The sequence below is a fragment of the Frieseomelitta varia genome, unplaced genomic scaffold (assembly GCF_011392965.1).
Source record: "Frieseomelitta varia isolate USP_RPSP 00005682 unplaced genomic scaffold, Fvar_1.2 scaffold_279, whole genome shotgun sequence".
NCBI classification, from domain to species: domain Eukaryota; kingdom Metazoa; phylum Arthropoda; class Insecta; order Hymenoptera; family Apidae; genus Frieseomelitta; species Frieseomelitta varia.
In genome coordinates, this window is record NW_025110011.1 from 609,006 (window position 1) to 636,896 (window position 27,891).

The 27,891-nt window shown below is 32.8% G+C and overlaps 1 protein-coding gene across 4 annotated transcripts in view; it reads right to left on the bottom strand.

The window, feature by feature from the left end:
• Positions 1-27,891, bottom strand: part of LOC122529139 (neural cell adhesion molecule 2-like) — an 82,663-nt gene that overhangs the window by 37,952 nt on the left and 16,820 nt on the right. For all 4 annotated transcript variants that reach the window (XM_043654954.1, XM_043654953.1, XM_043654952.1 and 1 more), the window contains exon 3: positions 3,910-4,020. In XM_043654954.1, coding sequence (XP_043510889.1) covers positions 3,910-3,976 — 67 coding nt within the window. In that variant the 5' untranslated portion in view covers positions 3,977-4,020. The remainder of the gene's footprint in view (positions 1-3,909; positions 4,021-27,891) is intronic.

The window sequence follows — 27,891 nt, forward strand, 5'->3', positions numbered from 1 at the left end:
AAATTGAAAGATTCTTAGGAATATGAGCGTTTCTCGAAAAAATGCACTTTTTCTTTTTATTGTACTTTAAAATGGATTTAATTTTATATGTCAATAAATTTTGCAATAATTAGATAAAAACAAAAAAGTTAAACGAAAGAGGATTATTTTTTTTCTGGCAATAGATAACAAAACTTGCATTAATTGTAATTGCTGAAAATCTTTTGGAATACATAGATTAAAAAAATGCAGTGAACCTGCGAAAAATTATTGAAAATAATTAGAGCTCGTTAAACTGTACGTTAAAATATAAATTTATTAAAAAATTTATTTATGAATTTAAATTGAAATTGTAGTATTTAGTTAATGTGTATTTCTGTAAAAATAGAACTTAAAAAATTTCTTATACCCAATTTTTGCTAACAATATGAACGTTATATATAACATATATCTATTTTTAATATTTTTTATTAAGAGAAAACCTTTTTTATAAAGAGAAATAAATGGGAAAAGAGCGTCCAGAAACGCTTTTTTATTATTGTCATTTTCTATTCAGATCAGAATTAAGATATATTTTGCTACCACTTCATTCTTCACAATAAAGTTTACGCAACATTGTAAAATTTAATAAGCATCCTAATATTACGGTTTTATCAAGGAAATAGAATTTTCTTTCGAATATCTCAAAACATAATTTTAAATCTCTGTTCCCTGGGATTCTTCAATTATTCTTTAGCCCTCTAAACTCGCTGTGACATTTTTACGTGATCTTGTTTCATAGTTCCAACTGTAGCCTTATACTTAATAATAATAATGAATAACATTTAATAAAAATACTGATATAAGAAAAATATTTTTTCTGTTTTAATATATGTACCATTTATTATTAAAGGAATATGATTGTTCCCTGGCAAACAAAAAAATTGGTCACTACTTTAGGAAGAAGATTTGCAAGAGGAAACGATAGTTCCTTCTTTATTTTCCAACTTATTTTTCTCTTGTAAGAAAATTTCCCTTTAATAGATGGAAAGGAATACGATTCAAGCACTTTCTTTGTTGTATGGTTTGCAAAGTAGATGAGGAAAGTGATAGAGAATAGTGCGAATCGCAATGAAAGGAATACAATTTAGTCTTGCGAACTCACAAACTAAATTTGTTCACGATTACCGTACCGGTTACGCTTTCGTTAAAAGAACCGACACGACAGCTACTTTCCTTTACTTCAGTTTCTACTGTTTCTTTTTGCGAACCGTACTGTCACTCGCGACCGTTTTACGATGTAGTTTTCTCTTCCAATAATGAGAATCGAAACTGAGAAAAAAAACTTCACCTTGTTTGCGTGACAGTATAAGGTGGTTTTCGCGTGTTTCCGAAAGCTTCGTTACTTTATTATTTATTGACGGCTCATCGACTCCATCCTTCATCTTATTTTACGGCGAGCGTCTCGAAAGCAAAATCAAGTTTCACACGATACTCGTAAGATTATTTCGTGATTCTATCGTTACGATAAAAAATAAGCTACGCTTTTTAAGCGGATTAACTTATTTCGAATTTCATGCCTGTTTTCGGCCTGTTAACGCTTAACCTCGTTACTAGTGGCAGCTTCGAAACCTGCGAGAAGTCTAGTTAAGGTTTTTTCTTTTACAGACATTAACGGTGATAGTTATGACGTGATAAAAGAAAAATCCAGTGAACCTTTCTCCATGAAAGACACTCCTCGACTCTTCTACGCCGACCTGTACGTTCAACCGAGACTAATTAGTAAAATCTACGTTCGCTTTTAATTTTGACTTTCCGGTGAAAAGCTTTGGAACAGTCAGCGTTTGCACGTGGGCGCCGAGAAATGTAGGAACGTGAAAAAAAATTCGAAATTTTCGCACAGAGGCCACATGACAAGAAAATGTGAAGGAAGCAGAGAAAGAAGTCGAGAAGAAGAGGCGAGAAAGTATTGAGGATTCGAGGATGGAAAGATGGCAAAGTCGAAGAGAACGAGGCTATCGGTCTACTCTATCTATGGACTCGGGTTCATCGCGAATACGAATGAGCTCCTGGTCGATCAGGCTGGAGCACTAATTGAGAAAGTTCGTCGGTATCTAGTACGGTTGCTAGTGTTTCCTCTGGATGAAGATAGCCAACCACCTTTGGTATGTCTGTTCCTCTTCTTCTTGATTAAGGTCTGCTCCTTTAGATGGGTTCTAGAGCTGGAGAACCAGAGAGGGAGAGGACGGACGGGAATTTTTTCGTCGGTCATAACTGCTAGCAATGTCGTTGCAGAAAGTGTCACGATTAACCTCTTGCGCTAGAATGACGTGTCACGCACGTCGAGAATCTTTTATTTCAAAATTGTAATATTTTCTCAGTTTTAAGGGGGTATTCTAGTAATCTGGCTTGAAAAATCGACTTTTTTAGGATTTTTTTTCTAAGGAAACCATGATACATTTTGGTGTTCGCAGCTTTCGCACACAGATTCATACTTAAAGAGTATTTAGAATTTTTTTTTAAACAAAATTAATGAAAGTTGTAGAAATTATATAGCCTTAGGTAAAGCATGTTTTTAAAAACGGGTTCGAATGGCTGACGTGATTCAGGCCCACCTGGTTATTTGAAACTAAAAAACCAGAATGCATCTTAATTAGTATAAATATGGCTATCGCATGAACAACGGAAACAGCGAAATTTCGAAAATTAAAAAAATGGCAATATTTTGAAGTTAAAATATCGATTTTTCTTGTGCTTTTAATCCTTTGGGTGGTTAAAAAAAAAAAAGTAGAAAAAACATCAGATTTTGAAATCTATGCGATAAAGGTACATCCCGTGAAAATCTCCTCTAAATTTCAAGTCAATCTGTCAACTAAAACGTGAGATATCCCGTCAGCCAGTTTGAAAACAATTTATGGATTTGAGAAAAACACATTCGAAGTTTCTGTTACCCGTTGTACAAAAATCACTTACAATCAAGCAGTACAAAAAATAAAATATTATAAAAATAAATAATAATATAAATAAATTTATATAATTTATATAAATAATAATATAAATAAATTTATATAATTTATATAAATAATAATATCTAAATAAATAATTTATATAAATAATATAAAAATAAATAATAATATAAATAATACTATAAAAAATAAAATATTTTTTGAGAAAAACACATTTGAAGTTTTTGTTACCCGTTGTACAAAAATATTCATACTTAGAATCAATCGAGCAGTACAAAAAATAAAATATTATAAAATAATAATAATACGAAAATAAATAATAATATTGTAAAATAAAATATTTTTTGAAAAAAACACATTTGAAGTTTTTGTTACCCGTTGTACAAAAATATTCATACTTACAATTAATCGAGCAGTATATAAAATAAAACATAAAATAATAATAATACAAAAATATATAAATAATACAAACAAATAATAATATAAATAATATTATAAAATAAAGCATTTTTTGAGAAAAACACATTTGAAGTTTTTGTTACTCGTTGTACAAAAATATTCATACTTACGTTGCGAGCAGTACACCGTTTCCTTTAAACATCTATAACTTTGCTAATTTTACGAATTCAAATAAATCCTTTTACACAGACATTTTCGAAAGCATATACTTTGAGAAAATCTAAAAGAAAAAATTGATTTTTTTAAGCCAGATTGCCAGAATATCCCCTTAAGTATATATTTAAGTAAAACAAAATAGGCAAAACAAATAATAAATTTATTACTTCTCAATAATTTCTATGCAGTGATATCACACCGACGAGTTCAAAAAGAAAGCGACGAATTATTGTATACGGTTTGGTCGCTCGTTATGGTCCGCAATCAGTTGCCAGCGCAAGTGGTTACGTTATTAACCCAGAAAAAGAGAAAAGCCGATGAAATCTCGATTCTCTGGATATTGAAATCAATCGGCAGAAGTTTCACTTACCGATTGGATGTAGGAAGTAGCGCGACGACACTAGCAACAGCAGGATAATTCGAAACTCGTCCATCATAGTTTCGATTCAGGTGTACATCGTGCGTTCATCGACGAGTTCGTCTACAACAGGAAAATATGCATACATACATACATACATATATATATATATATATAAATCGTTTCGTGCGATTTACGTTTGTTTCGTTATTGCTTGCAGCAATTATTAGACAAAATCCTTTTTCAATTTTTCCAATTAATCAGCCGACAGTTCAGTTCGATCAACGTGAAAACAGCCTTTCTTCGACTTACCGAATGAGGCGAAGTTTATTCTGTTTATAGAGTACTTGTCTCGACGGTAGCATAACAATGGAACAGTGATCTTTTCTAGTGAAGTTTCTAATTAATCCGCGATACGCTTATCCCGCATCGCCAAAGCCTTATCGCGAGCGAAAGCACCTGTACGCTGTTAATGCCGATCGATGGCTACGATTCGCATACATCTACCGTACACGCATTCATCCGTTCGAGCCTATAGCGAGGCAAAAGCTCGTTGGTTCGGAAAATGTGTCCGGGATTTCGCGGCGATGTATCGAGTATCTCGAATAATCCAGGTAAAGGACGTAGTATCGGCTACTCGTCTACGTGTACATACAGGTTTGACCAAGCCTCGGTACGGCCCACGAAACAAACACGTCGCGGATCTAGTCGACCGATCATTCTCCCTCCCTCTCTTCTCCTCTCCTCACTCCTTTCGCCTCTCTCTTCTCTCGTGCTGTTAATCGAACGCCAATGCGTCTTCGTTTCCTCCATCGTTCGTTCATCGATCCTTTTTCTTTGTTTGCTCTTCGATCAAGGGCGGCAACTGTAATTCCGAATACTAATACGAATCGATTTCAAGGTGTCTCATGTGTAATTCATCCGGAGAAGTAGCAAACGCGTCGTAAGGATAATTGCAGGTTAACGAATCCATTATCGCGCTCGTTGCGAAATCGATAACGGAACAAACGCGGAATAAAACTGACAATGAGAATCGCTTTACACGTTTTCATGCGAGATCTGATTAATTCGTATAGACTCGCGCCCATATGAATATTTATTTCCACGGAGATACATTAACGCGGTGCAATGTTGTTTTTGTGTTTCCTCCTCTCCTTCCACCCCATCCAGTAAGCGTAATTAAAATGTTTCACAACAGTCTATCGATGCCAATACAGATGATACGTTCGGAATGGTTGTTTTTCCCTCGAACGATTAAGAGTTCATTACCGGATATTCGAATTGGCTGGCTGTTTTCGATGAATGGCTAGGGATGAATTTTCTGCGTGTCGTTCCGAGGCGATGGACGACGTGTACGGATTAGTCGTTTTCAGTTTCACGCGATCGAAACACGGCCTGTAACAACGCGAGTCCAGTTGGTTTAGCAAGTTCGCGTACGAGCTCGTAATTTCGCCACTTAATTAGACGGTGCTTTAACTTGCAGCTACGTTGGATATAGTTGCATGCTCTACGCGACGAAAGCAACCGGTTGGTGTTTGCGGGTATAAATAGAGAGAAGAGAAGGGTCGGAGACTGGCTCTGCTTTATCTCGACGCTTTCATTTAAATAAGCTTCTCCTAAGTTGGAAATAAGTTTTAAGGATGGCTGGCGTATATTAACGTCTTCTTTAACGATTCGTATAGACTTTCAAAATTATGAAGTTCCGGGCAGCAAGTTTCTTTCGCCATATACATATACAGCGAGCAACGAAAGTATTCGAACGGCATAATAAAAAACAATTGATTATACAAAAATTGTATAATAAATTGCAATTTATTGAAACAAAAGGTTTTTTCACTATTGTATATACATTTGTTAAATGTATGCAAAGTTAGAGAAAAATTAAACCATAAGTAAACAAATTACATAACATTTTTCACGGATGAGTACATACAAGGCNATAACAAAAGTATTCGAACGCAATTTTAATAGTCATGATAAAATGCAATACATGTGATTATATTGCATTTTAATATCTAGTTGGGCCACCCTTGGCTTTAATAAACTCTCGAAGACGATTTTCTATACTATTGACTAACTTTTTGGTGACACTTGAATCCATAGAGTGCCACGCTGCTAGGATATTTTGTTTTAAAGAATCTTTACTCGTTATATTATTTCTTTTAAGTCTCCTATCGAGTTCTTCCCATAAATGTTCGATGGGATTTAAGTCAGGGCTCTGTGGTGGGCTGGGTAATGTATGGGGTACATTATCTAAGATCCATTCTTGTACTTTGGCCGTATGTTTAGGGTCTCGGTCCTGTTGGAAGCAAAAATTTCTTGACACATTTAATTGTTCGGCACTATTGATTAAATTTTTTTTTAGAATATTTAAATATTTAGTTTTGTCCATGATTCCATCGATGAATACGAGATTTCCAGGCCATTAGTGGACATGCAGCTCCATTACGGAGCCTTCACTATGTTTCACTGTAGTTTTTTGAATCCAACTCCTTATTTGGCTTCCTCCGTACTATTCTCTTACCATCAGACCCAAATAAATTGAATTTACTTTTATCGGAAAAAATAACAGTGTTCCAAAAATTTATGTCCTTATTTATTATTTACTCTGTGGCAAATTTTAAACGAAGTAATTTATTCTTCTTGCTAATGTATGGTTTCTCTCGTGGGACTCTATCATGGAAATTGTTTTTCCATAACATTCTTCGACATAATTGGGCGTGTACTTCTTTATTAAAATTTGTAACAACCATTGTTGCCAATTTTGGAGCAGATGTAAACGGATCTTTCTTTATTTCACGCAGAAGAAATTTTTTTTCTCGTGGTGTTAATTCTTTTGGACGCCCAGATCTTTGTTCACTTGCAATATTTCCGTTCGTGTTATACTTTTTTTATCATATAATGAATTGTTGATTTGCTTCTGCTTACAAGAGAAGCAATTTCTTTATATGATTTACCTTCTTTGTGCAATTTAACAATAATTTCTCGTTCGGGTTTACTTGTCTCTGATGTTTTACCACTCATTATTTTGAATTACAGATTAATGTTTAACTTTCGGTTTCATTTGCTCTCAAATATTGTTGGAAATACACTGAAGATCTTTTCTTTACATTTAGACCTCGCGACAGTCTTGTGTTTACAATGTATAGTGTTTATAATTCAGCGTTCGAATACTTTTGTTATGCCCTATATGTACTTACCCGTGAAAAATGTTATGTAATTTGTTTATTTATTGTTTAATTTTTCTCTCGCTTTGAATATATTTACCAAATGTATATACAATAGTATAAAAACAATTTGTTTCAATAAATTGCTATTTATTATACAATTTTTGTGTAATCAATTATTTTCTATCATGCCGTTCGAATATTTTCGTTGCTCACTGTATCGCCGGGTTTTCGATTATTCATAGTTATTCATTATTTACTAGCGACAGGATACCCTCTTCGATTTACCTTGTATTTATGTTTCACGTAATGTCTGTTCGGTTTGAAAAGTTTCCGCGACGGGAGGACACGAAATGCGTGATTTCTTTGAAATGGCAGCGCTGCACGGGAGAGAGTTGCGCGGCGGGCTCGAGAGAAGCAAGAGGAACGAGAAACGGGCAAATTAGTGTCAGCGTAGAAAGCAGAAGCTCGAAAACCTCGAGAGGAGAAAATATAAATGTAGGCACTTCCATCCTGGGTCACGTAGTTTTCTTTCTTGCATTTGTCGCTCTTTTCCTCGCTGGCATAAAGACGAAAAAAAAAAAAAAAGAAGGCGCTGGAAGGAGCACGTGGCTTTTTTGGCGAAACGTGCCGTTGCGTCTTCAAGGAGAACTCGAATTAAAGTGGCTATAAAGATCGCCAGAGAGCAAATATGCGGGAACAATTGACATTCTTTGCCAAATATATTGAATTAATATCGTCGTTTTATAGTTTGTTATTACTGAAAACAGTAACAAGCAGTTAAAATAATGTCTAGAATAAACCAGTCTGAATAACCGTCGTTTAACTGCAACTACAGTAGCAACAGAGCGTACTGATGATCGATATTTTAATAATTTATTTCCGTCCGATGAACAGAAAATGACGACAAATTGCGGTCCGTAACTTTGCACAAACCAGATAGACACTGCGACTCGGTCGGTTGCAGACGATGTATCGTCGATGAAATATTTAACCCGTTTCCCGTGGAATTTTCCCAATTTTTCTCGTGGAATCGTGATTTACCATCGAATGAGTCAAATTATTGTCGATCGTAACTCCAATCGGCAATGCGCTTTCGCCACGGTCGATACTATTGTTGCGAGATTCTATATCCCACGTACATCTGATATCGTTTCGTTCTATTTCATTTTTTATCTCGTTGTCACACGATATAATACACAGAGGGATTTCTCGTTTTTCAACTTCTGTCCGCTGGTGCATCGAGTGTATCTGGATTTCTCACGTCAAAGGCTAAAACCGTTTAATTTCAAGTAACACACAGCTGGTTGGAAATGATAAGATTTCGTTCGCCTTGCCGTGACGCATTGAATTCCTCGTTTTTCAGAGCTCTTTTGAAACTATATTTGAAATTGAAAAGGATGAAACGGGAAGGTGTTAATGCGTTAGAGGAACAAGGCGAGAGCGCAAAGAGAGAAAATTGGCTTTCGTTGGGTGGCAGTTGCACAGAGGGAAGCCCCTTTGCCTGAAAACGTTCGCAGGTGGTGAAGAAACCGCACATAGGGATACCTGAATTATGTATACAACGTCGTAAGCCGACCGTCTTGACGGTATAACGAGCTGTCGATGTCAAGGGAACGAACGGACGGTAACCCTTGCCATGTAGAATTTATTGACACGTCATAACGAAAGAGGCAGCTTGTTCGCGTTACGCGCTCCCTCTCTATACTTCCGATTCATGATTCAGAGCTCTTCATTTAACCGGTCGGAACCCTTCGTATGTCAACGAGTTGTTACGGAGGGTTTTGCTATGATTTCTCTGCCGCATAAACCTCGCTAATACCAAGATGCAAACTTGCAAACCATGTACGGTAAATCCGATTAACATTCGGACGTTTAAATATTCGGACATTAAATACTGAAGCTATTAGAATTTTATAAAAAGAAGTCGTGCATGTAATCAACTTGGGCTTATTTTAAAGCCTCTAGCCTCTACTTTCAAAATATGCTATTAATTTTATTTCAAAACCTTTTAATATCACGTAAGTGATAAGATAACTTTCTTTTCGAACATGTTATAAATTGTCATAGCATGTAAAAACATTGAAAAATATTTTTCGTGAATCTGTTAGTTGAATTTGAAGATCGAAGCTTCCCTTTTACAACAATCCCCAAAAACTTGATGTATCAGTTTGATGATGATGTTTTTTCGTCATTTTGTTGAACTTCAAACATTTTCGTCTAATACTCAAAGTTCAATCAATTGGCAAGAATAAAAAAATTGCATACTAACATAAGAGTTCATTGTAAAGGCTTTAATTTTCAAATCATCATAAATTCAGTCATGAAAAAAATTTTAGTATGAAAAATGAAAATGTTTATTTACAATTTATAGCATTTTCGAGGAAGAAAATCCATTTTGCTATCTGCACATAGTGTAAAAACATTTTAGGATAAAATGAATGAATACATTTTGAAAATACAAGCTTCAAGTTTTAAGACAAGCCCAAGTTTACTATTGTTGCAATTTCTTTTTGCAAAATTATAATAGCTCAATTATTTAATGTCCGGATATTAATCGGATTCATTGTACATAATACAGGACTGCGCAATTTAAATATTGCAAATCGACTGTAAAATCGTTGTAAACGCTTTCCAGATTATATAATGAATAAAAGTCAATTTGTAATTATTAAAATGCTTGAATGTATAAAATATAATGCAATATTAATGTATTATTGCAATAAAGATGCATGTATTAGGTTACAATGTTCTATTTCTACATTTATATATTTATTACATATACATGATTATAGAATGTTACTTTAATTATTTTGTGTTGTATAATAATTATTATATTTTATTGTAATTTAATATATACAGTATAAATTTATGTTACAACCCTATATATTAATAGAATTTCATTTCCTCTGTAATTATTTCTGACTAATATTTAAGAATGTAATCATTAAATGTTTAATGTAGTATAAATTGTTACATCTAAAATATAATAATTAATAAGAGTTGTACTATTTTTTGAATATTGTCAATAACAAATCATTGTTCATAAATTTTAAATTTTTCTTATTTTAATAAAACAATGGGAACATATTTAACAGAATACAGAGGTATTTGGGAACAGATATAGAAAAATATTTAATTATTTAAGAAATTCAGCTATATAAACAAGTTTAAAATTTTCGTTTGCTTAAGAAATATAATAAAAATAAAAGTAATTTTTGTTAATTTTTATTACAAAATGTTGTTGTTATTATTATTGTTGTTTTTTTTTTTATTAACGAACGTTAATTTTAATAATACATACATCAAGATAATGAATACAAAAACAAACTAAAAAAATGAGAAAAGAAGAAAAATGCATAATAATTAAATTGATAACTTCAATAACGAGGAACAACATTTCTCAATGACTCGCGAAAAAGACTCACTCTATTGAGATATCATTGGCGTACTTACTGACTTCTGTTATTGGTTAATTAAATCTAATATCGTAAGAAATCCTATTTTAAATGCGAAGGATTTACAGAGAGAACATAAGCACACATTGAAATTAACAAGTTGAAGAAACGGAGGACAACCAATGAAATTATTATATTATATATAATGGTTTTGAAGAGGAACAGAATATTCGACAGCTTCCTCCGATTGTCCAGCGTAAGCATGTGTAATTTGCGGTATACTAGATCATAATTGTGGTCGGGTCTACTCATTGGAATACCAAGTGTACGTGAGACGAATTTCAGGAATTTGTGCTGAATTGGTCATCAAACGTTGATTATCAGTAAATTGAAATTTTCATTTTTGACATTGAAACAAAGATTATTGCATACATTTCCTTCTACTGTCTGAAATGAAATCATCGCACGTCTATTACTGTGGAAATTGTAAAAATTCTATTAATTTGCTATTTTATACTTGATTTTAACGCTATATTATATTCTATCAATAAACAAAATTAGCATCACATATATGATTCAACTTATAAGTAAATGCTACGATCTAAAATTGCTAAATCTGAAATTATGTTAATAATAAAAAATTATCAATTATTTGTAAATTAATGTCATTTATGAGTAATTTTTTAATTTTATTTTAGAATTCAAATTAATTAAGCAAATGTTCAGTTTAAATTTTAACGCGGTGAAGAGACAACGTTATAAAAATAATTTTTATTACACTAATATTGTAAGAGCAAAAATATGTTTATCAAAAATTTGGATCTAAAATGATATCTACATTAAATTGCAGAATTTTGTTAGTATGAAAGAGAACGTTATCCAAGCATATTTCTTTAATCTTTTAACCTTATAATATTTAATTATATTCATGATATGAATTATGTATTCTATTTGACAAAAAGCAAATTTTATGAATTTAAAAATTTGTAATTATTTAAATTAAAGATTAATAAGTACAAATTATATATAATGTTGCAACATCGTTTTACATCTGACATGATTAGATTAAGTCTTGTACATTTGCGAATTAGTACAAACACATACAGATACATACATTTCTAGAGATGTGGCGATCAATTATATTTGTTACTGTTTTCCATTTACGAATAGATCACGAGGTTTTTGATCCTTCGATGTTAAATTTGTGCTTATCGTAAATTTTGATCTTCATAAATGTTCTGAACAGGAATAATTATTTTACATTCTCGACAAATAAAGGTGCAAAGTATTGGGTCATTAATAGAAAACGAATTTATATATGTAGATTTTAGCATAACTTTCAGCAGTAGATTCTTCTCAGCCGTATTTTCGCACATTATTCTATTATTATTTTCTTGATGATAGCTCAAATTAATACTTCAAAGTGATGACCTAGTTTCTTATTTGTATCTTTCTCGTTTCATATCTTCGTATATGATTTAGAGATCGCTTCCATTCGTCAACTGAATTCTTAATACAACATATGCAGTAAATCCCATGAATGTTTGAACATTTAAATATTCGAACGCTAAATATTGAAACTATTGTATAATTGTATAAAAAGAAATCGTATAATAATAAACTCGAGCTCATTTTAAAGTATCTGTATGTTCAAAATATGTTGTACATTTCATTTTAAAATGTTTCTGTATCACGTAACGAGTGTGAAAATGAAGATACTTTTCTTCTCAAAAATATTATAAATTGTCATAATATGTAAAAACATTGAACAATTTTTTTTGTGATTGAATCTATACTGGATTTGAAGATTGATAACAAACTTTAAAAACTTGATATATAATCTTTTTTTTGTCATTTTATTGAATTTTGAATTAAGCTTAGACGACGAAAATCGCAAGAAGTTATAACATTTTCGTCATTATATTCGTTTTCATCTGACATTCAAAGTTTAATAGAGATAAAAACTTTCTGAAATCATTTTTCATGGATATATTTACAATCATAATTCTTTTGAGAAACTTTTGTTTCTTTTTGAGAATTTTGAGCTTGAATTTCAAGATAAAAGTTGATTTTGTAGTATATACGTTTTTCCAACAAATTTGCTATGTAATGATAAATATTTCTTGAACATTCTTTGTAATTGTTGCGTAAGGCATTAAATTGATCCTTCACTGCCAGTCACGCTATAGTCATGATATTCAATATGATGATTTTTTGATCATGCTAAATAAAATGATTCAATTAATATTGGCTTCTGATTAGTATTTTTGGAAAAGAAAACACGAGTTTTAAGTTCTCCTTGAATTCATTGCAGCTTGTTAATTGTTAATGTCGTGCAATAAAAAGAAATGGTATCGATCACATAAAATCAGGATTGTTCATCTTGCATTTGTATCCTGCAACTTTTCCATTGTATCGTATTGTATCGTATCGTATCTTATCGGGAAAACTTTCCTCGCTCCTTCAAGTTTTATCGCTTCTTTCCGTCCTTTCATTCTCCTCCATTTGCGCGAGGAGGTATTAGTCGTTGTAGAAACAAGAAGATGCCAGGATGAAACCAGTAATAGAACTGGTTCGAAACAAAACCGAAAAGTTGTAGAAATATGTAGTAAAAGTAACAAGAAGCACTACAAGTTCATCGATTTTTAATTTAACAACAAATAACCATTGACCACTTCCGATATTGGTAAAATTGAGTTTATCATAGTCAGCCAAGAATGCGCATTTTTTTTTTTTTTACTTAGATGAGCACTAGAATCCAAATTAGTTTAAATTTAACACACGGATCTATTGGAAGAGGACAGCTTCGCAAATACGAGGTTTTCTTCAATTGTTAATTAGTTCATCGCTGAAAGTTCTTCGTTATTACAATTTTTTATATAACTTCATAATTATCGAACGTGCATAAAACAACGATTCACAAAACCAGGTACGTTAATTAAAAATTATGATATGGATGTACCGGTATTGGATGTGTTGCGGTTAAAAAAAAGATGATACACTGATATATACAGTGTCTCAATCTGAACAGCCAAATTGCGGCAAATTTATAGGCAAATACAAGAAAAGAATATTATATAAAATTCACCAAACAAACGCTTTATTATAGAGTTGTAAACAAATATTGTGTGTATGAAATAGATAGCGACGCATTTTTTATTATAGCATCCAGAAGTTGATTGTATTACTGTGTCGGCGTAGTTAAGTACATGATTTTTATCATGTAGTAATAATTTCATATCATTGATAGTTACAAGTTGTGACAATAAAAGAATGATTGTCTAGTATCTTTTACTTCTTGCTGCGAAATGTCGTCCTTACGCTCGGATATAAACTTGACATCCGCGAACAATAGCAACAAAGCAATAGATTTAGCAACAAAGTTCCTGAAAATTTCTTTGAGTTCCAATAAAACTGCATTTTTAATTTTCTGCACTATTTCGTCATGTGAAGTTACTTTTGCTGAACAAACGTTCAATTCTTCATAAGTAAAGATCAAATGGCCAAAGGAAAAATATATCATTACTTATTTCATGCATATAATATTTGTTTATAACTTTGCAACAAAGCGATTGCCCACAAATTTTATATAACATTTTTTTCTTCTTTTTGTCTGTTTTTTAAAGAGTTATACTCTTTGATCAAGTCGAAAAAATCGATGTTTCAAAAATTTTACATTTTGTTATTGCAATTTTTCTAGAATAGAAATATTTAGAAAATAATTAACAACTTTTTATCAGCATCTAATGGTTACTGAAACTTTAAAAATCGGTACTAAAAATATCCGAAAGATTACTGAATCAATTTTGTGTATAAAAATTTGTGATAATAACATTCTCAAAGCTGTTACCTACTTTAAACTTTGATTCGCACATTCCTTTTTATTAACAAAACAAGTTGAAAATGTATGACAAAGATTACATGTTCAAGTTCAGATAACTGTCATTTTTCAAAAAATTGATATTTTTAAAAATCGGCTTCGACAAGCTTTTGGTACTGCAAACAGTGTTTCGATAAAACTGCCATAACTAAATAACTGCCATGTCCTCCTGCCTCTGTATATTTAGTTCAATTTTTAGCAATTCCCTATTAAACGACATATGATAAAATACGAATATTATTTTTTTTAATGAAACAATTTTAGCTCCAAAAAATTCTTACATTTTCTTCTGTAGCCATTCGAAAGTACATATATAATCTCTTCAGTCCTTCCAGTTTGGTCTTTTAAATTTAGGATACTCTGTACATGAGTTGCGAAGCGCAAACGTCAGTGAACTCTTACATATATTCTTCTTCGGTTGTTATTATTTCCATGGTTTCTATTCATTTTTCAACAAATACATGCTTTCGCAAAGTCGTAGTTTCAATGCTCGCGCAGAGCTGCAGCCTGTTCTAAAAAAGCCCAGCATTTTATTCGACAAGCGATGTCACGCGAAAGATGCTATTCCCTGCTATATTTCTCTTCGCTGTTCCGTCGACTTTTCCTTTCCCTAAATTCCACGGGACGTAGAGGAACGAAAGGTTGTAAGCGCGCGCGCGTGAGCCCTTCCCCTCCTGCCATCAATGTCAAACGTGGTAAGGAGAACTCTCGAGATTGCGGCACCAACGAATAGGTGAGAGAATGAAAGACGCCCCAAAGAAGAGACGAATTCCCCACTCAAGCCGAACGTGCTATGTTTTTCCTTGATATTTTTTTTTTCGCTCTCCCGTGTCTTCTTCCGTTTTTCTCTTTCTCTCGATTGAAGAAAAATTGGCGAAACGAAAAAGAGGGAAGCGAACATATATCTCTTCGTCATGCGTGAAAGGTTGATGAATCGCAACGCAAAGTTCGACGTGAAACTCATTCGTTTGAGTTGAGAGGTGAAATTCTTGCGGTTTCATAATACACGTGCGAATTGCGTTTTTGCGAGTTTCCTTTCACTTTTTTAAGAAAATAAATTCGTTTCGAACGTACAGCCCCCGCTGGAAAGCCTTGGGATATATTTGTTTCGAAGCTGGAAACATGAAATAATATTTCAGACAGCAAAAACTCTATAAGTTTGTGATACAACTGGCCCATTCTATGTTCGAAAATATTTATTTTCTCAAAAATCTTAAATGAAAGAATGTTATTCTGTTTTTCTCCGATTTATTTTTTGACTTTTATACGGAATTATTAACCGATTGTGTCTCGATTTTTGGTATGTCCTTTTTTTAGTACCAAGAATAATATATTGTCGGCTACAATTGCGGAAACTGTCGAGAACGATCCTTGTATGCGGGTTACTATGCTTAGAAAAATGACAAATCTTCACTTGAATTTTTTGAAATATAGTGGCTCTTTATTTTTCAATTTTGTAACTATCATTTATTATGAAACTAAACTTTTGTCATTTTTTTTTCGCATCTCACACTGCTGTTGTCAGTTTATGTACGTCATATCATTTTTCGCACAAGATTATTCTTCTCAGCGGCGTTAAGATTGTTACAGAACAATGTAAAAATTTCACTGTAAATGTTATAACAATATATAATAATAAATTTATTTTACTATATGATATGATAACGTTTTTATTAAACGTTTATTATAAAATGAAATAAATTTAATATCAGTCAACAGTAATATAATATTTCTGTCATCTATGATAAATATCGAACAGTCAAAATGAAAAGCGTTCTTTTGAGCGGGAATGTAGTTATTTTGAATGTTTCAATCCTTTTAGTGTCGACCAATAAAGTCGTACCTAAGCGAAGAATACCAAGTTGATGTAATTTGATAGGGTTTGAAAAACAAAGGTATGAAAATTCTGTAAAAAATGATAATTACAAAATCCACAAACGAACGTATTAAGGCGGAATAAATTAACATAGCCAACGATATATCGACACTATCAATTTACAATTTTATTGTTTGTGTTAAACATTTGCGACACCGATATAATAAAAAAATAGATTTACAGGTCTAAAGATAGAATTACTAGTTAAATAATAAATAGTAAAGAAGATAGATAATACTAAAGATAGATAACACAGATAATCGTAAATATAATAAAATAATAGAAAAAAAATAGTAGCAATGGTAAAGTAAGAATAATAAATAATAGTAAAAACGATAAATAACACTGAAGATATATAACACAATTAGTCGTAGATATAAAATAAAAGTAAAGAAGACAGTAGTAATAGTAAAGTAGATATAATAAATAATAGTAAAGAAGATAGATAACACTAAAAATATATAACACAGATAATCGTAGATATAATAAAGTAATAGTAAGATAGTAGTAACAGTAAAGTAGATACAATAAATAAAAGTAAAGAAGATAGATAACACTGAAGATATATAACATAGATAGTCGTAGATATAATAAAGTAATAGTAAAGTAGATACAATAAATAAAAGTAAAGGAGATAGACAACACTGAAGATATATAACACAGATAGTCGTAGACATAATAAAGTAATAGTAAAGAAAATAGTAGTAATAATAGTAAAGTAGATATAATAAATAATAGTAAAGAAGATAGATAATACTAAAGATAGATAACACAGATATTCGTAGATATAATAAAAAGATAAAAATAGAGAAAAGAAACGCAAGAAGAATATTGGAATTGGAAGGATTCCCCCTGATTGTTTGTGAGCAGAAGAGGAGATGCAGATATAAGAGCGTAGTTAAAGGATGAAAGCGGACATGGACTGATAGGTTTGATGGGATTTAGTGCTTGTAATGCCGAACTCGGCGTCTGGTGTTGCGGTCGGCTTCGACCAACGTACCAGGGAAAGGCCGCTGAGATTACAGAGGTGGGGTAAACTCGGTCCCCATCCTAAACTACACATTTTCGAAGTTACGTTACACGATGCGTGTATCTTAAACGTATTAAAATCTCTTCATTCGTGCACTTGTGCAATTTGGAGAAATTTATACACAGCAAGTGGATATAACATCGAATACGCTGAACGAGAAGCAATATCATAACTATTTTCACGCTAAAAGATAACTAGTTGGAAGGCAATTGAGCTTTAATGAAGCAGTCGAAGAATCGTCGATTTGATGGCTTTTGAACTTTCGTTATGATATCACATATCGTTCGATTGCGCGTAAAAAGTATCTTTTTTCCAAACGTTTTTCCACGCGCAATAGCGCGGATGATTTATTTTTATTTTCATTTTTATTTGTGAAGATTGCTAAATTTTCAGCGAACCATGTTTCAATCATACGATGAAACATGCATATCGCTCCCTTGCGACGAAAGTAACTCGTAAAACGAGAGTTTTGTAAAAAAAAAAAAATGTTGCAGAGACAGTTCTTTATCAATTATGAAAGCCACTCATTCATCATCATGAATGGTGAATCTGGCCGGTAAAAAAAAATTATGTTACCTTTTCTGATTCATGTGACACTATGCTGCACACATAGAAATGAATAAAAGTATAATATTTGCATACTCGATGAAATATTATCGATATTTTTTATACTTCATAAAACAAAATCGTATAACAATCTGGTTGGTCTCGTTTTAAAGGGAAAAACCTTATCAACCTCGAGTTCCTTTTTTTCAAAGATGTTTTTATATCATGCAGCTGGTGGGAAAACAAAGATACCTTCTATTGTTGAAAATTAAAAATTTAAACGCCTTCAAAATCATTAAAAATTTTTTTTCATGACTAAATCTATCGTAATTTCGAAAATCTAAGTCTTCCCTTTACATCGCTTGAAGCTTGTTGTATGATCTGTTTTTTTGCCATTTTATTGAACCTTGAACATGAGACTTAAATGACAAAAATTCAAGAAATTCTAACATATTAACCCTAATGTTCAAAGTAGCGAGATAAAGTGGCGAGAAAAAATGGCGTACTGCAAGTTTTAAGAGATATTAATCTTTAAGATCATGGTAGAGGTTGTTGCAAGAAAAACTTTTTAACATTTGAATTTTTACAATTTTCGGGAATAAATGTACTCTTGCTTTTCCACTTGCTATGCGGTGTAAAAACTTCTTCGAAAAAAACTAACATAGGGCTGTCAGCATAAAGACTTTGTACTTTAAAATAAGGTTATAATACTTTTCTTTATGAAGGTTATAATACTTTTCTTTTCTCTATAATAATTTTTTATCAAGTGTGCGAATACTTTCGTTCCTTGATTATCATTACGAAGAAGAAGCATTGCTTTGAATAACGTTGGTTTTTAAACTATTTGCATCACGAAGCAAAGTATTTCACGAGTAAATTACAAAACGTGGAATAAATTTCAATATTTCAAAATTTTAATATATGAATAATTCGCGAGCAACGTTTAAAAATCTTATATTTATTAATACCCGAAAGGTACAGAAGTCAATAAGCGACTTAAAAACTGTTTGTATCATGCAAATATCTTTTGCTCTTTTTCTAATCTTTTTGAAATTATCAATCGATGGAACAGTTTAATTATTATTTATAATTTATATTAATATAAATTTATATATATTATTTATAATTTATATTATATATAATAATTTATATTAACTGTTTTAGGGATTATGTAGGTATATTTAAATTAACTGTTTTAAGGATATTTTTAATAGGTTTAGTATATTACAGTCTAGTTTTAACAGTTTTAGTATATTATATTTTAATAATTATGTTATAGTGATTAGTATATTACAGTCTAGTTTATAGGTTTAGTATATTACAGTCGAGTTTTAGCAGTTTTAACAGTTTTAGTATATTATATTTTAATAATTATGTTATAGTGATTATATAATAATTAAACTGTTCGATCGACTGAAGATATTGTCGAAGAAAAGGCATTTGCATAACAGAAATGTGTCAATCAATCGAAAGTAATTTACATTGATGATTAGATTGAATGAGTTCTCCATATAACATTATGTATTCTATTTCATTATAATTAGTTAGCATTATTAGAAAGTAGTAAATGTATAAATCGAGATTTGATAAATTATAATACACGCAAACATGTGCAAATTCAAATCTTGCAATTTAAGTTTCGATGCAATTTAATGGGCTAATTAATAAAAAATGATATCTGATTTTGTTCAACGTCAGATTTCCGCTCCTGGAAAATGTACTTCGAGTTGTGACACTTGTGTCACGAGAGAGCGACACGTATGTCAAAGTGAATTTTGAAATCTTTCGCGCCTCGGATTTTCGCGGCCGTCGAGTGTGCTACGTTTTAGGCCTGCAGCTTGCCTCCACGCCGTGTATTCGATTGCCATTTTTCGAGCATGTGCTCATTTTAGCCTCTTTCGTATTCTATCCCATTCGAAAGGGCTGCATTATAGATCGTGTGAAATCCAAGTGTCTGACCCCAATCGAATATCCGACTGGCGAGAGAAACAGATACGGGCTAGAAAGAGGAGATAGAGTCAGATAGATGCGAAGAGGGGAGATACAAGGGTAAAGAGTAAAGTAGAGGAAGAGGGAGAAACATCGTTGAAATCCCATGTGAATCCGATGGGTCACGGAAGTAGAGTGCATCGATCAATAAATCTCGATAGAGATAACGCTTATGTAAACGCTTGAAACTCTTCGACTCTCTGCATTCCATTGGACAGGTCCGACCATCATTTACCAATGTTTTTCTCCTTGTCCTCTTTTGCGCTTTATGCGTCTATTTCTTCTTAATCGTAATTATGCTATTGGATCGTATCGATTGCATTGTTTCAGTTTTAAACGACGTACTCGCACGTCGAGATTTGCTGAGAAGACGCAAGATTGCTAAAAGATAGACGATTTGATGAATTTGGCATCTTGTACCAAATATGAATGATACTTTACAAAAATTCTTGCCGTAATGAGGGAACGAGGCAAGATAAAAATCAATTATACATACATAATATTATATTTCTTATATATTATGAATATTATATATATAATATAATATTATGAATATTAATACATATATAATATACAAACAGAAACTTATAAAAGTCCTTCACCGTTTATAGAATTTGATTTACAATTGTGTGGAATTTGAGCTACAGAATCTGTAGTACAGGAAATTTCGCCTAAGAAATAATTGTAAATATATGCGTAGTTGTTAAATAGATACGAACCGGAAGCAAGTGGACGCAGTTATTGCGTGAATCGTGTCGAAAACGGAGAAAAGAATTTACTCATTTTTAGGGAAAGCTAAAGAAAAAGAAAAGGAGAGAAAAATTAAGGATAGAAATAAAGAATTTCGAGATACTCATTCATTTTATTGTACTTATCATGTACTTCTACCGTAAAGTGGAGGAGAAATTATATGTATATGTACGATCAGGTCACATCAAATTAGGCACGTAATCCAATTTGCTCCGATTTGCTTAGCGATCAAGACAAGGCACTCTTGACCGGATTTAATTTGATCATTAACTAAGAATGGTTAGCAAAAGCAACGGACAAACGTTTAATAAAATTTATAATATTACAGTGAACTCTGCACGATTTCAGTCAGAAAAAAAAATATTGTTTTCATTCTACAAAATGAAACAGCGAATCGAAATATGGAAGAAACTTCGGATGAAATTTCTAATTTAGTTGCTTTTTCCAATTTTGGCTATTTCGCTACATTCTTTCTTTCTTCTCGTTTTTGTTCCGAATGGCTCCATATCTTCTTTCAATCTTCCATATTAAGGAATACGAGATCCAGAATTTCTTTTTATTTGTGTTTTTACTAAAAAAACACAGAACATTAAAGGCCAAAAATAGGAAAAGCCGTTAAATTAGAAATTTACCGAAAGTTCAAATGTTTTCTACGTGATTCTACAGCATTCGATATATAAAGGAAAGTCATCTAATATGAGGTTTTCTTTAGAAGTTCGCAGATTTAACCTAAATAGAGAAATTTTAAAACCTTTTGTGTCTGCTGCTTCTAAATACATGTCAGATTGTGTTGCGACACATTTCTATTTTTACCACTAGTTTTTTTATTTATTGTCAAATTAACAAAAACATGCGATCTTCTCATATTGGGCATAGAGGATACCTAATGTGGGAAGTAAAGTATTCTCAATAATAGGGCAATGTTTTATAATAATAAAGGCGTCAATTATAATTATATTTTTTTGTTAGAATAATTTTTTTATTCTTTTTAATGTAAAAATTGGCAGAATACAATGCAATAGAATTATTTTAAACTTGAACTTAAAATTATAAATTAAATATTTCATAATTCTGATTGCACTTCAAATGAAATAACGATAAAAATAAAAAAATTTCACATTCTCATTACAAAAAAGATCTAATAAAAAAGGAAATTTAATGTTTATTTACATCTAAAACAAATTAATATTGATCATCTCAATTCGTATTCTTCTCTCTAATATAATTTGAAGTACGCCGAAAAGACGAAATGTTCTGTAATTTCTTATTTTCTTATTTTTAATAGCATCTATAGCCACTTTCATCATGCTCAGATCCCATTATTTCCCCTCTGAAAACATTTAAATTTATTTAATTAAATATTTTGTAGCATCTAATGTTAATAAATCAGCAAGTTTATTCGAAAACAACATTTCAATAAAATTAAGTTCCTAATATAAAGGGCCTCATATTAGGGACATATTATCTCACCATTATAAACATAAAATATTTCACGTAAAAGTTGTATTATTCTTACACTCAAGATGAAGATTTAGATGAATCAAAATAATAAAAAATTTATGAGATTGTGATTTTGAAGATTCATGAAATATACAATTATTATCTTTCAGATGATACGACAAAATTCAACAGAACGTAAAAATGTTCGTAACAGCTGTTTTAATTGATTGATTCTAAATGGCACTTTAATGGCTAACGTGGTTTCACGTATAAAAACAAATGGCGATATTGCACGAATCACAACGCTAGTGGTTGGACTATACTTCATACTTTGTAAGATTTTAGACTTTCCCATATTGAGAATCCTTCTCATATTAGGTTCCTTTCCTTTATCTATTTGAAGAACGACATTGTTTCTTTTTCGAATGAACAAACAAAAATGAAAGAGACAACGGAACATGATTGTTTCTTATCTGATTGTTTTTGACTGTGAACACTTTGATGAAATCTTAGATTGTGACTGACTGTGTTCATGGTTACACCTTTGACTAATGCGAATCATCAAGCTTTAAACTTCCGAGCTTCATCGAGCAAAAAATTAGCGGGTGATATTTAATTTATGTATTTTTCTAGTAGCAAGTTAAGCTACCAAAAAATTAACTGAAACTATGAATTATTTCGATTTCGCGTGTTAATTTTGAAAAGGCATGGAAATTCGAAATTCTACATTAATTTGCTAATGTGTTCGAGGTGAAAGATACGCGAAACAGACCGCATAATTTAAAATATTTTACTACATTTTACAACCTGTCTCGAGTTCCAAGTTGAATTGTTAAAACTGCTCCTGCTATCTCGCGGTTCTTCAATTTATACTATAGTAAACCGGGAGGAAGCTGAAGTTTGCAGATTTATTACTTTTGTTTGGAGGAAGTGATTGCGGAGGCGAAAAATATTCCTTTGTTTCGACTTTGTCGACGAATCGAGCTCTGGGGTCTGGGTTAAAATATAATTTATTGTGTTGCAACAATTCTAAGCTACTTGTGTGATTTCTACTTCGATAATTCGAAAAGAATACCACGAAGATATGCTTGTTAATGTTGCACTGTCACTGTACTTAACCTCGTAAAAATAATTATACCTAGCTTGATTATTTACTTTGCTCGTCGAAATTATCTCTAAATATTTGGGTCGAGCGAGCTCGAGAGTGGTTCAGATGGTTTAAGAAGTAAATATTGTTGAGAAGAAATACTTTTGAATATAATTCGATGATGTAAAGAGTGAATATTTTCCGAATTTAAAAATACAGTCTGCAATTCATAATAAACGATACGAGGACGAAAGAGAGTAAAAAAGTTTACTCGATTTTCAATAAATATTGGAATCTGGTGAAATGTACGCAAATATTTCTGGTTCACGAGGCATAATCTTCGCAAATGAATGCGAAAGCTAGCAGGAATTCGTCGCGGATTCGAAGAACGAAAAAAGAAACGGTAAAGGAGATGTAGGAGGACATAGGAAGAGGACAGAAATAACAAATGCAGGTTTTTCGGAGGCAACACACTGTAAATTGGTCTGGGAATTCTGCCGCTGGCAGTGCAGCGCATCGCGCTTATTATGATTAAGTAAAACTATGCTGCAAAATTGTTGCAGTAAAGTACTGAAACTAACACGAAGTTAGAGACGTTATATCGTTGTGAATTATAATTAATAATATCAACATTTTTACACGTGTATTTGCTAAATTATTACTTGCACGAACGAGGTCGCGGAATTTTCACGAAGCGTCAGCTTAAACAAATTTCTGTCCGTTATGAGGGTCGGAAAGATGAGAGCTAGATGCAACTTGCATGTACATGTCCATACGTATGCTTATGTTTATGCACATAGCTAAGAGGACGAGAACGTTGGATCCACTCTGACTGCTGTAAAATTAAACAAATTAACGAAAGGATTTGTTGCGGTGTACATAGATTGAGCTTATCTTCCCTGCTCTCTTTTATTTCTATATTTAGCTTCTCCTCTTGGAACATTCTTGGTGATGCTTCTGCTTTGTTCAAAAGTTTTCCACCGCAGTCTTTCCTTTGTATCGGATAGTTTATTTCCTCCAGATAGTTTAAATTCTCCTCTCCGTTGCGTTGGTTTTATCTTCACGTATTCGTTCAGGCAAATATCGGGAGAGGCAAAAAGGATGAGATTTATCGCGAAAGCGCTTGACTAAACGTGATATAATAATAAAAATGGATCCCAATCATCAAATTGAATTCATCGAATTTTTCTTGATTGAACTTACGACGAATCGTTCGAGGACGAAAGGAAAATTTCTCTCGGCCGCACGTGCCGGAAGCAAGCTACCTGCGTTGTTCCGGCATTTCCTTCTACCGTTCCTGTCTGATTCGCGAAACGATTGCCTTCCCTGGCTATCGTTTCTTTTTTCATTCCTCCCTTCCTTTTACGTTTACTTTGTCCTCTTCTTGTTGCGGTTTGCTGTCCCCGCGAAACTTTCTATCTTCGATATCGAAAATTTCACCGTAGAACGTGACTGTTCTTCTTATTTTCTTCCCTTTTTATCCTAACTTTCATCTCTCTGTTATTTACAAATTATTGGCGAAAGTTTGCCAACGGAAAACTCTAATCGTTGAACGGGGCTTCTGATCGTTGCTAGTTCCATCGCCACCAAATACACAATCAGTAATCAGAATAATGTGAAAGTTCTCTTTACTCTTACACTTTACTGATACATGTATAACTTGATTATATTGTTCGCGCGATTCGTCAAATTGAACGGAATAGTAATCAAGATCGAGATCGGATGAGCGTTGAAACGATTCGGCAGGGAACTTTATAAACGTTCGATCGGGCTCGCGATCCGATAACCATTATCAAGATTCTGAATGTCTGGTTTACGAGTGTTTACCAACAGGATTTCCTGCCGGCCCATCCGTTAATGGGAAGCTAACGATTTTCTGCAACGCCATTATTCATCGTCGTTGGTACCATAAAGTTCGGCCACGGTCGGTCGAGTTAATGGCGAGTTGCACCTAAGTAACGGTCTTTCCCTAAATCGAGTATTAAATCGTTCTACTAACGGAGGACGATAATTTGTCGCAGAGGGCAGGTGTTGAGTTCCGCTGGGCTTAGAGCCGGCTTTGCTTGTTTGTCTTTGGCTACTGAAAACTTTATACTGGTATCAATAGTTCGATTGACGACAGATGATCGATTCGGCTTAACTTAAAGGGTCAGGACACTTTGAAATTTTCAAAAAATCGATTTATTTTTTGTTTTGTTTTAAATGGTAGTTTGAAGTCTTAGAAATAAGACACAAAAGGTCCTAGCCTTTAAAACGACTTATTTTGGGGTATAATAATAAATTCATGGATACAGAGTAATTGAATTTGTATCACTGTTTACAACTTTAAGCAGTATTATAAAGTGTGAATCATGTGATTCAAATATTACTTTTGGTGAATCGAATATTAGGGGACTTGGATTCAATTTTGTTGCGAATTGTAAGAACTGTGAGCAGCGATATATAAGTGAAAAAAGTAAGTAAAGGATACATATGAAAAATAACGTTTTGAAACTTTAAACGCTTTTTTTTTCGAAACTAGGTTTTTAGAAACGGTGTGCAAGATATCTCGGTATCTAACCAACCGATTATTGGGAAACTTGGTACGTATCTTTAGTGTAACATTTACTAGGGATTGATCCAACATTCTCATTTTTATGAAAATTATGAAAATAACAGCTATTTGTTTTTGGTGTATCGAATTTATGCCAAAAATTTCTACGTTTTTTGTTTATATTTTTCGAAATTGTTAAAAATTAAAAAATGTTCGATCGTCGATCCCTAGTAAATGTTATAATACTGCTTAAAGTTTACTTTTGAACTTTCCTTGCCTTTTTGTTGCAACTAATCTTGTTTGGCTGAAACCTATAGGCAATGTAAAAAAAAGTTGTGTAAAATGATGCCAGTAAAAAGTTAAATAAGAGCCCTCTTTTTTTCTTTTTTAATTGCTTTTTATAGTTCATGATGTGTTAAAATAAAGAAGCTCATGTCAAATATGTACTAGCCCTCCAAAGTATTCGTAATCTTTAGCCCCGTCAAACTGTCCTGCCCCCTTAATGACGCCACAATTGACGCGAAGAATAAGAAAGAAAAAGCTACAAAGCGAAATGGCAGATTTTGACGATTGTACGGTACTTTCTCGAGGCAACTCGGACTGAATGAAAATCATAATTTCTCGGTGTCGGACTAGTCAGCGTCGGGACGAAGTGTAATCGAAGAGAATGAGAAATCGATTCCTAGGTTCATGGTCAGAACCATATATAAGTTAAACGAATGGATTCTCAGGATGGAGAGATAGATAGATAGATAGATAGATAGATAGATAGATAGATAGATAGAGAGAGAGAGAGAGAGAGAGAGAGAGAGAGAGATGAAGTATCGGTAATACGGCGGTGACGTTGGTAGACCGATCGGTGTATAGGCGCGCGATAGGTAGAGAGCGGAAGTTCGCGGTTACGACAAAAGGTAAAATCGAACGCAAATATAGGCGCAGTAGCTCGTCAAAATTTGCTCACCGCATATTTGTCTTGACGTGGCTGGTTATCGTAGGGTGATCGAACCACTGGACAACCCAACAAGCATACGTCTGTCAGCGTCTATGTTCAAATAAGTTACGAATATGGAGTCACGAGTGTTCCGTATACGCAGCTGCGCGTGTATCACGAGCCGTAGATACGCGACATACCGCGTGCTGCCTGCTATTTCCCTGCAACTTCCACCGATTGCAATTTACGGTCGATTCAATTAACCCACTCGTCGTCGTACGCCATTCGCTGTTCGCTGTTCGCCGATCGCTGCGTGCTACGGCATGCCACCACGCATCGGTTATAATTGCATGGATTCGCGGTCGTTCGTTTCATTTGACCATCGCTATTTTCATCTTCATTCCATCGAACTGTGCGCTACCGAAATTTTATCAGTGAAAAGGACGCAATTAACGGCACGATATTCGGCCGTTTGTACTTTGATGTTACTTTCGCAATTGATACATATATATACATATATATATATATTCGCGTGGACGATATACTGTCATACGAAAATTCCGCGTCGTTCGAAAATGTTCAATTGTGGCCAAAAGTCATTCACAGCGCGACGAATAATGCCTCGTTACGGAAGGATCCCTTCGTTTAGACGATTCATTTCGCAAGAGTTTGCTTGGGAATATGTCATACGACATTTCCGGTAGATGAAAATGTGTGTCCTGAGCTCCTTTGTTCGCATAGTTTTATATTACAAGTTGGAAGATACTGTTGTATACACAGCGAGTCGAAATATGTATTGTCTGTGGCTGCAACTTAGGTGCAATAATAACAGAAATTTTATATTACATACATATGTATTATGTTACCGATACGACTAAAAGAGACATTATTAACCTCTCGCGCTGAAATGACCTGCCACGCACGTCGAGACGTTTTTGTCCCAAAATTGCAATATTTTCTCAGTTTTAAGTATATTTTAAGTATAACCCAGGCAAAACAAATAATAAATTTATTATTTCTCAATAATTTCTATTCAGCGATGTCATACCGACGAGTATTTCAAACAGAAAGCGACGAATTATTGTATACAGTTGGTCACTCGTTATGGTCCGCAATCAGTTGCCAGCGCAAGTGGTTAATAAGAAAATTTCGTTATATGAAAGATACAAACGTGTTTCTACGTATTTATATCACTTTATAAACGTACACCCCCGCTCAAAAATCTTAGAACAAGTTCTATATTTGTTTAATAAGGATAGTGCAATAAATATAAATTATAAATTATATACAATAACTACAAAATTTACAATGTAAATTACACTTGTAACATAAAGGTATAAATTATTATTATATTTACAACAAATTAT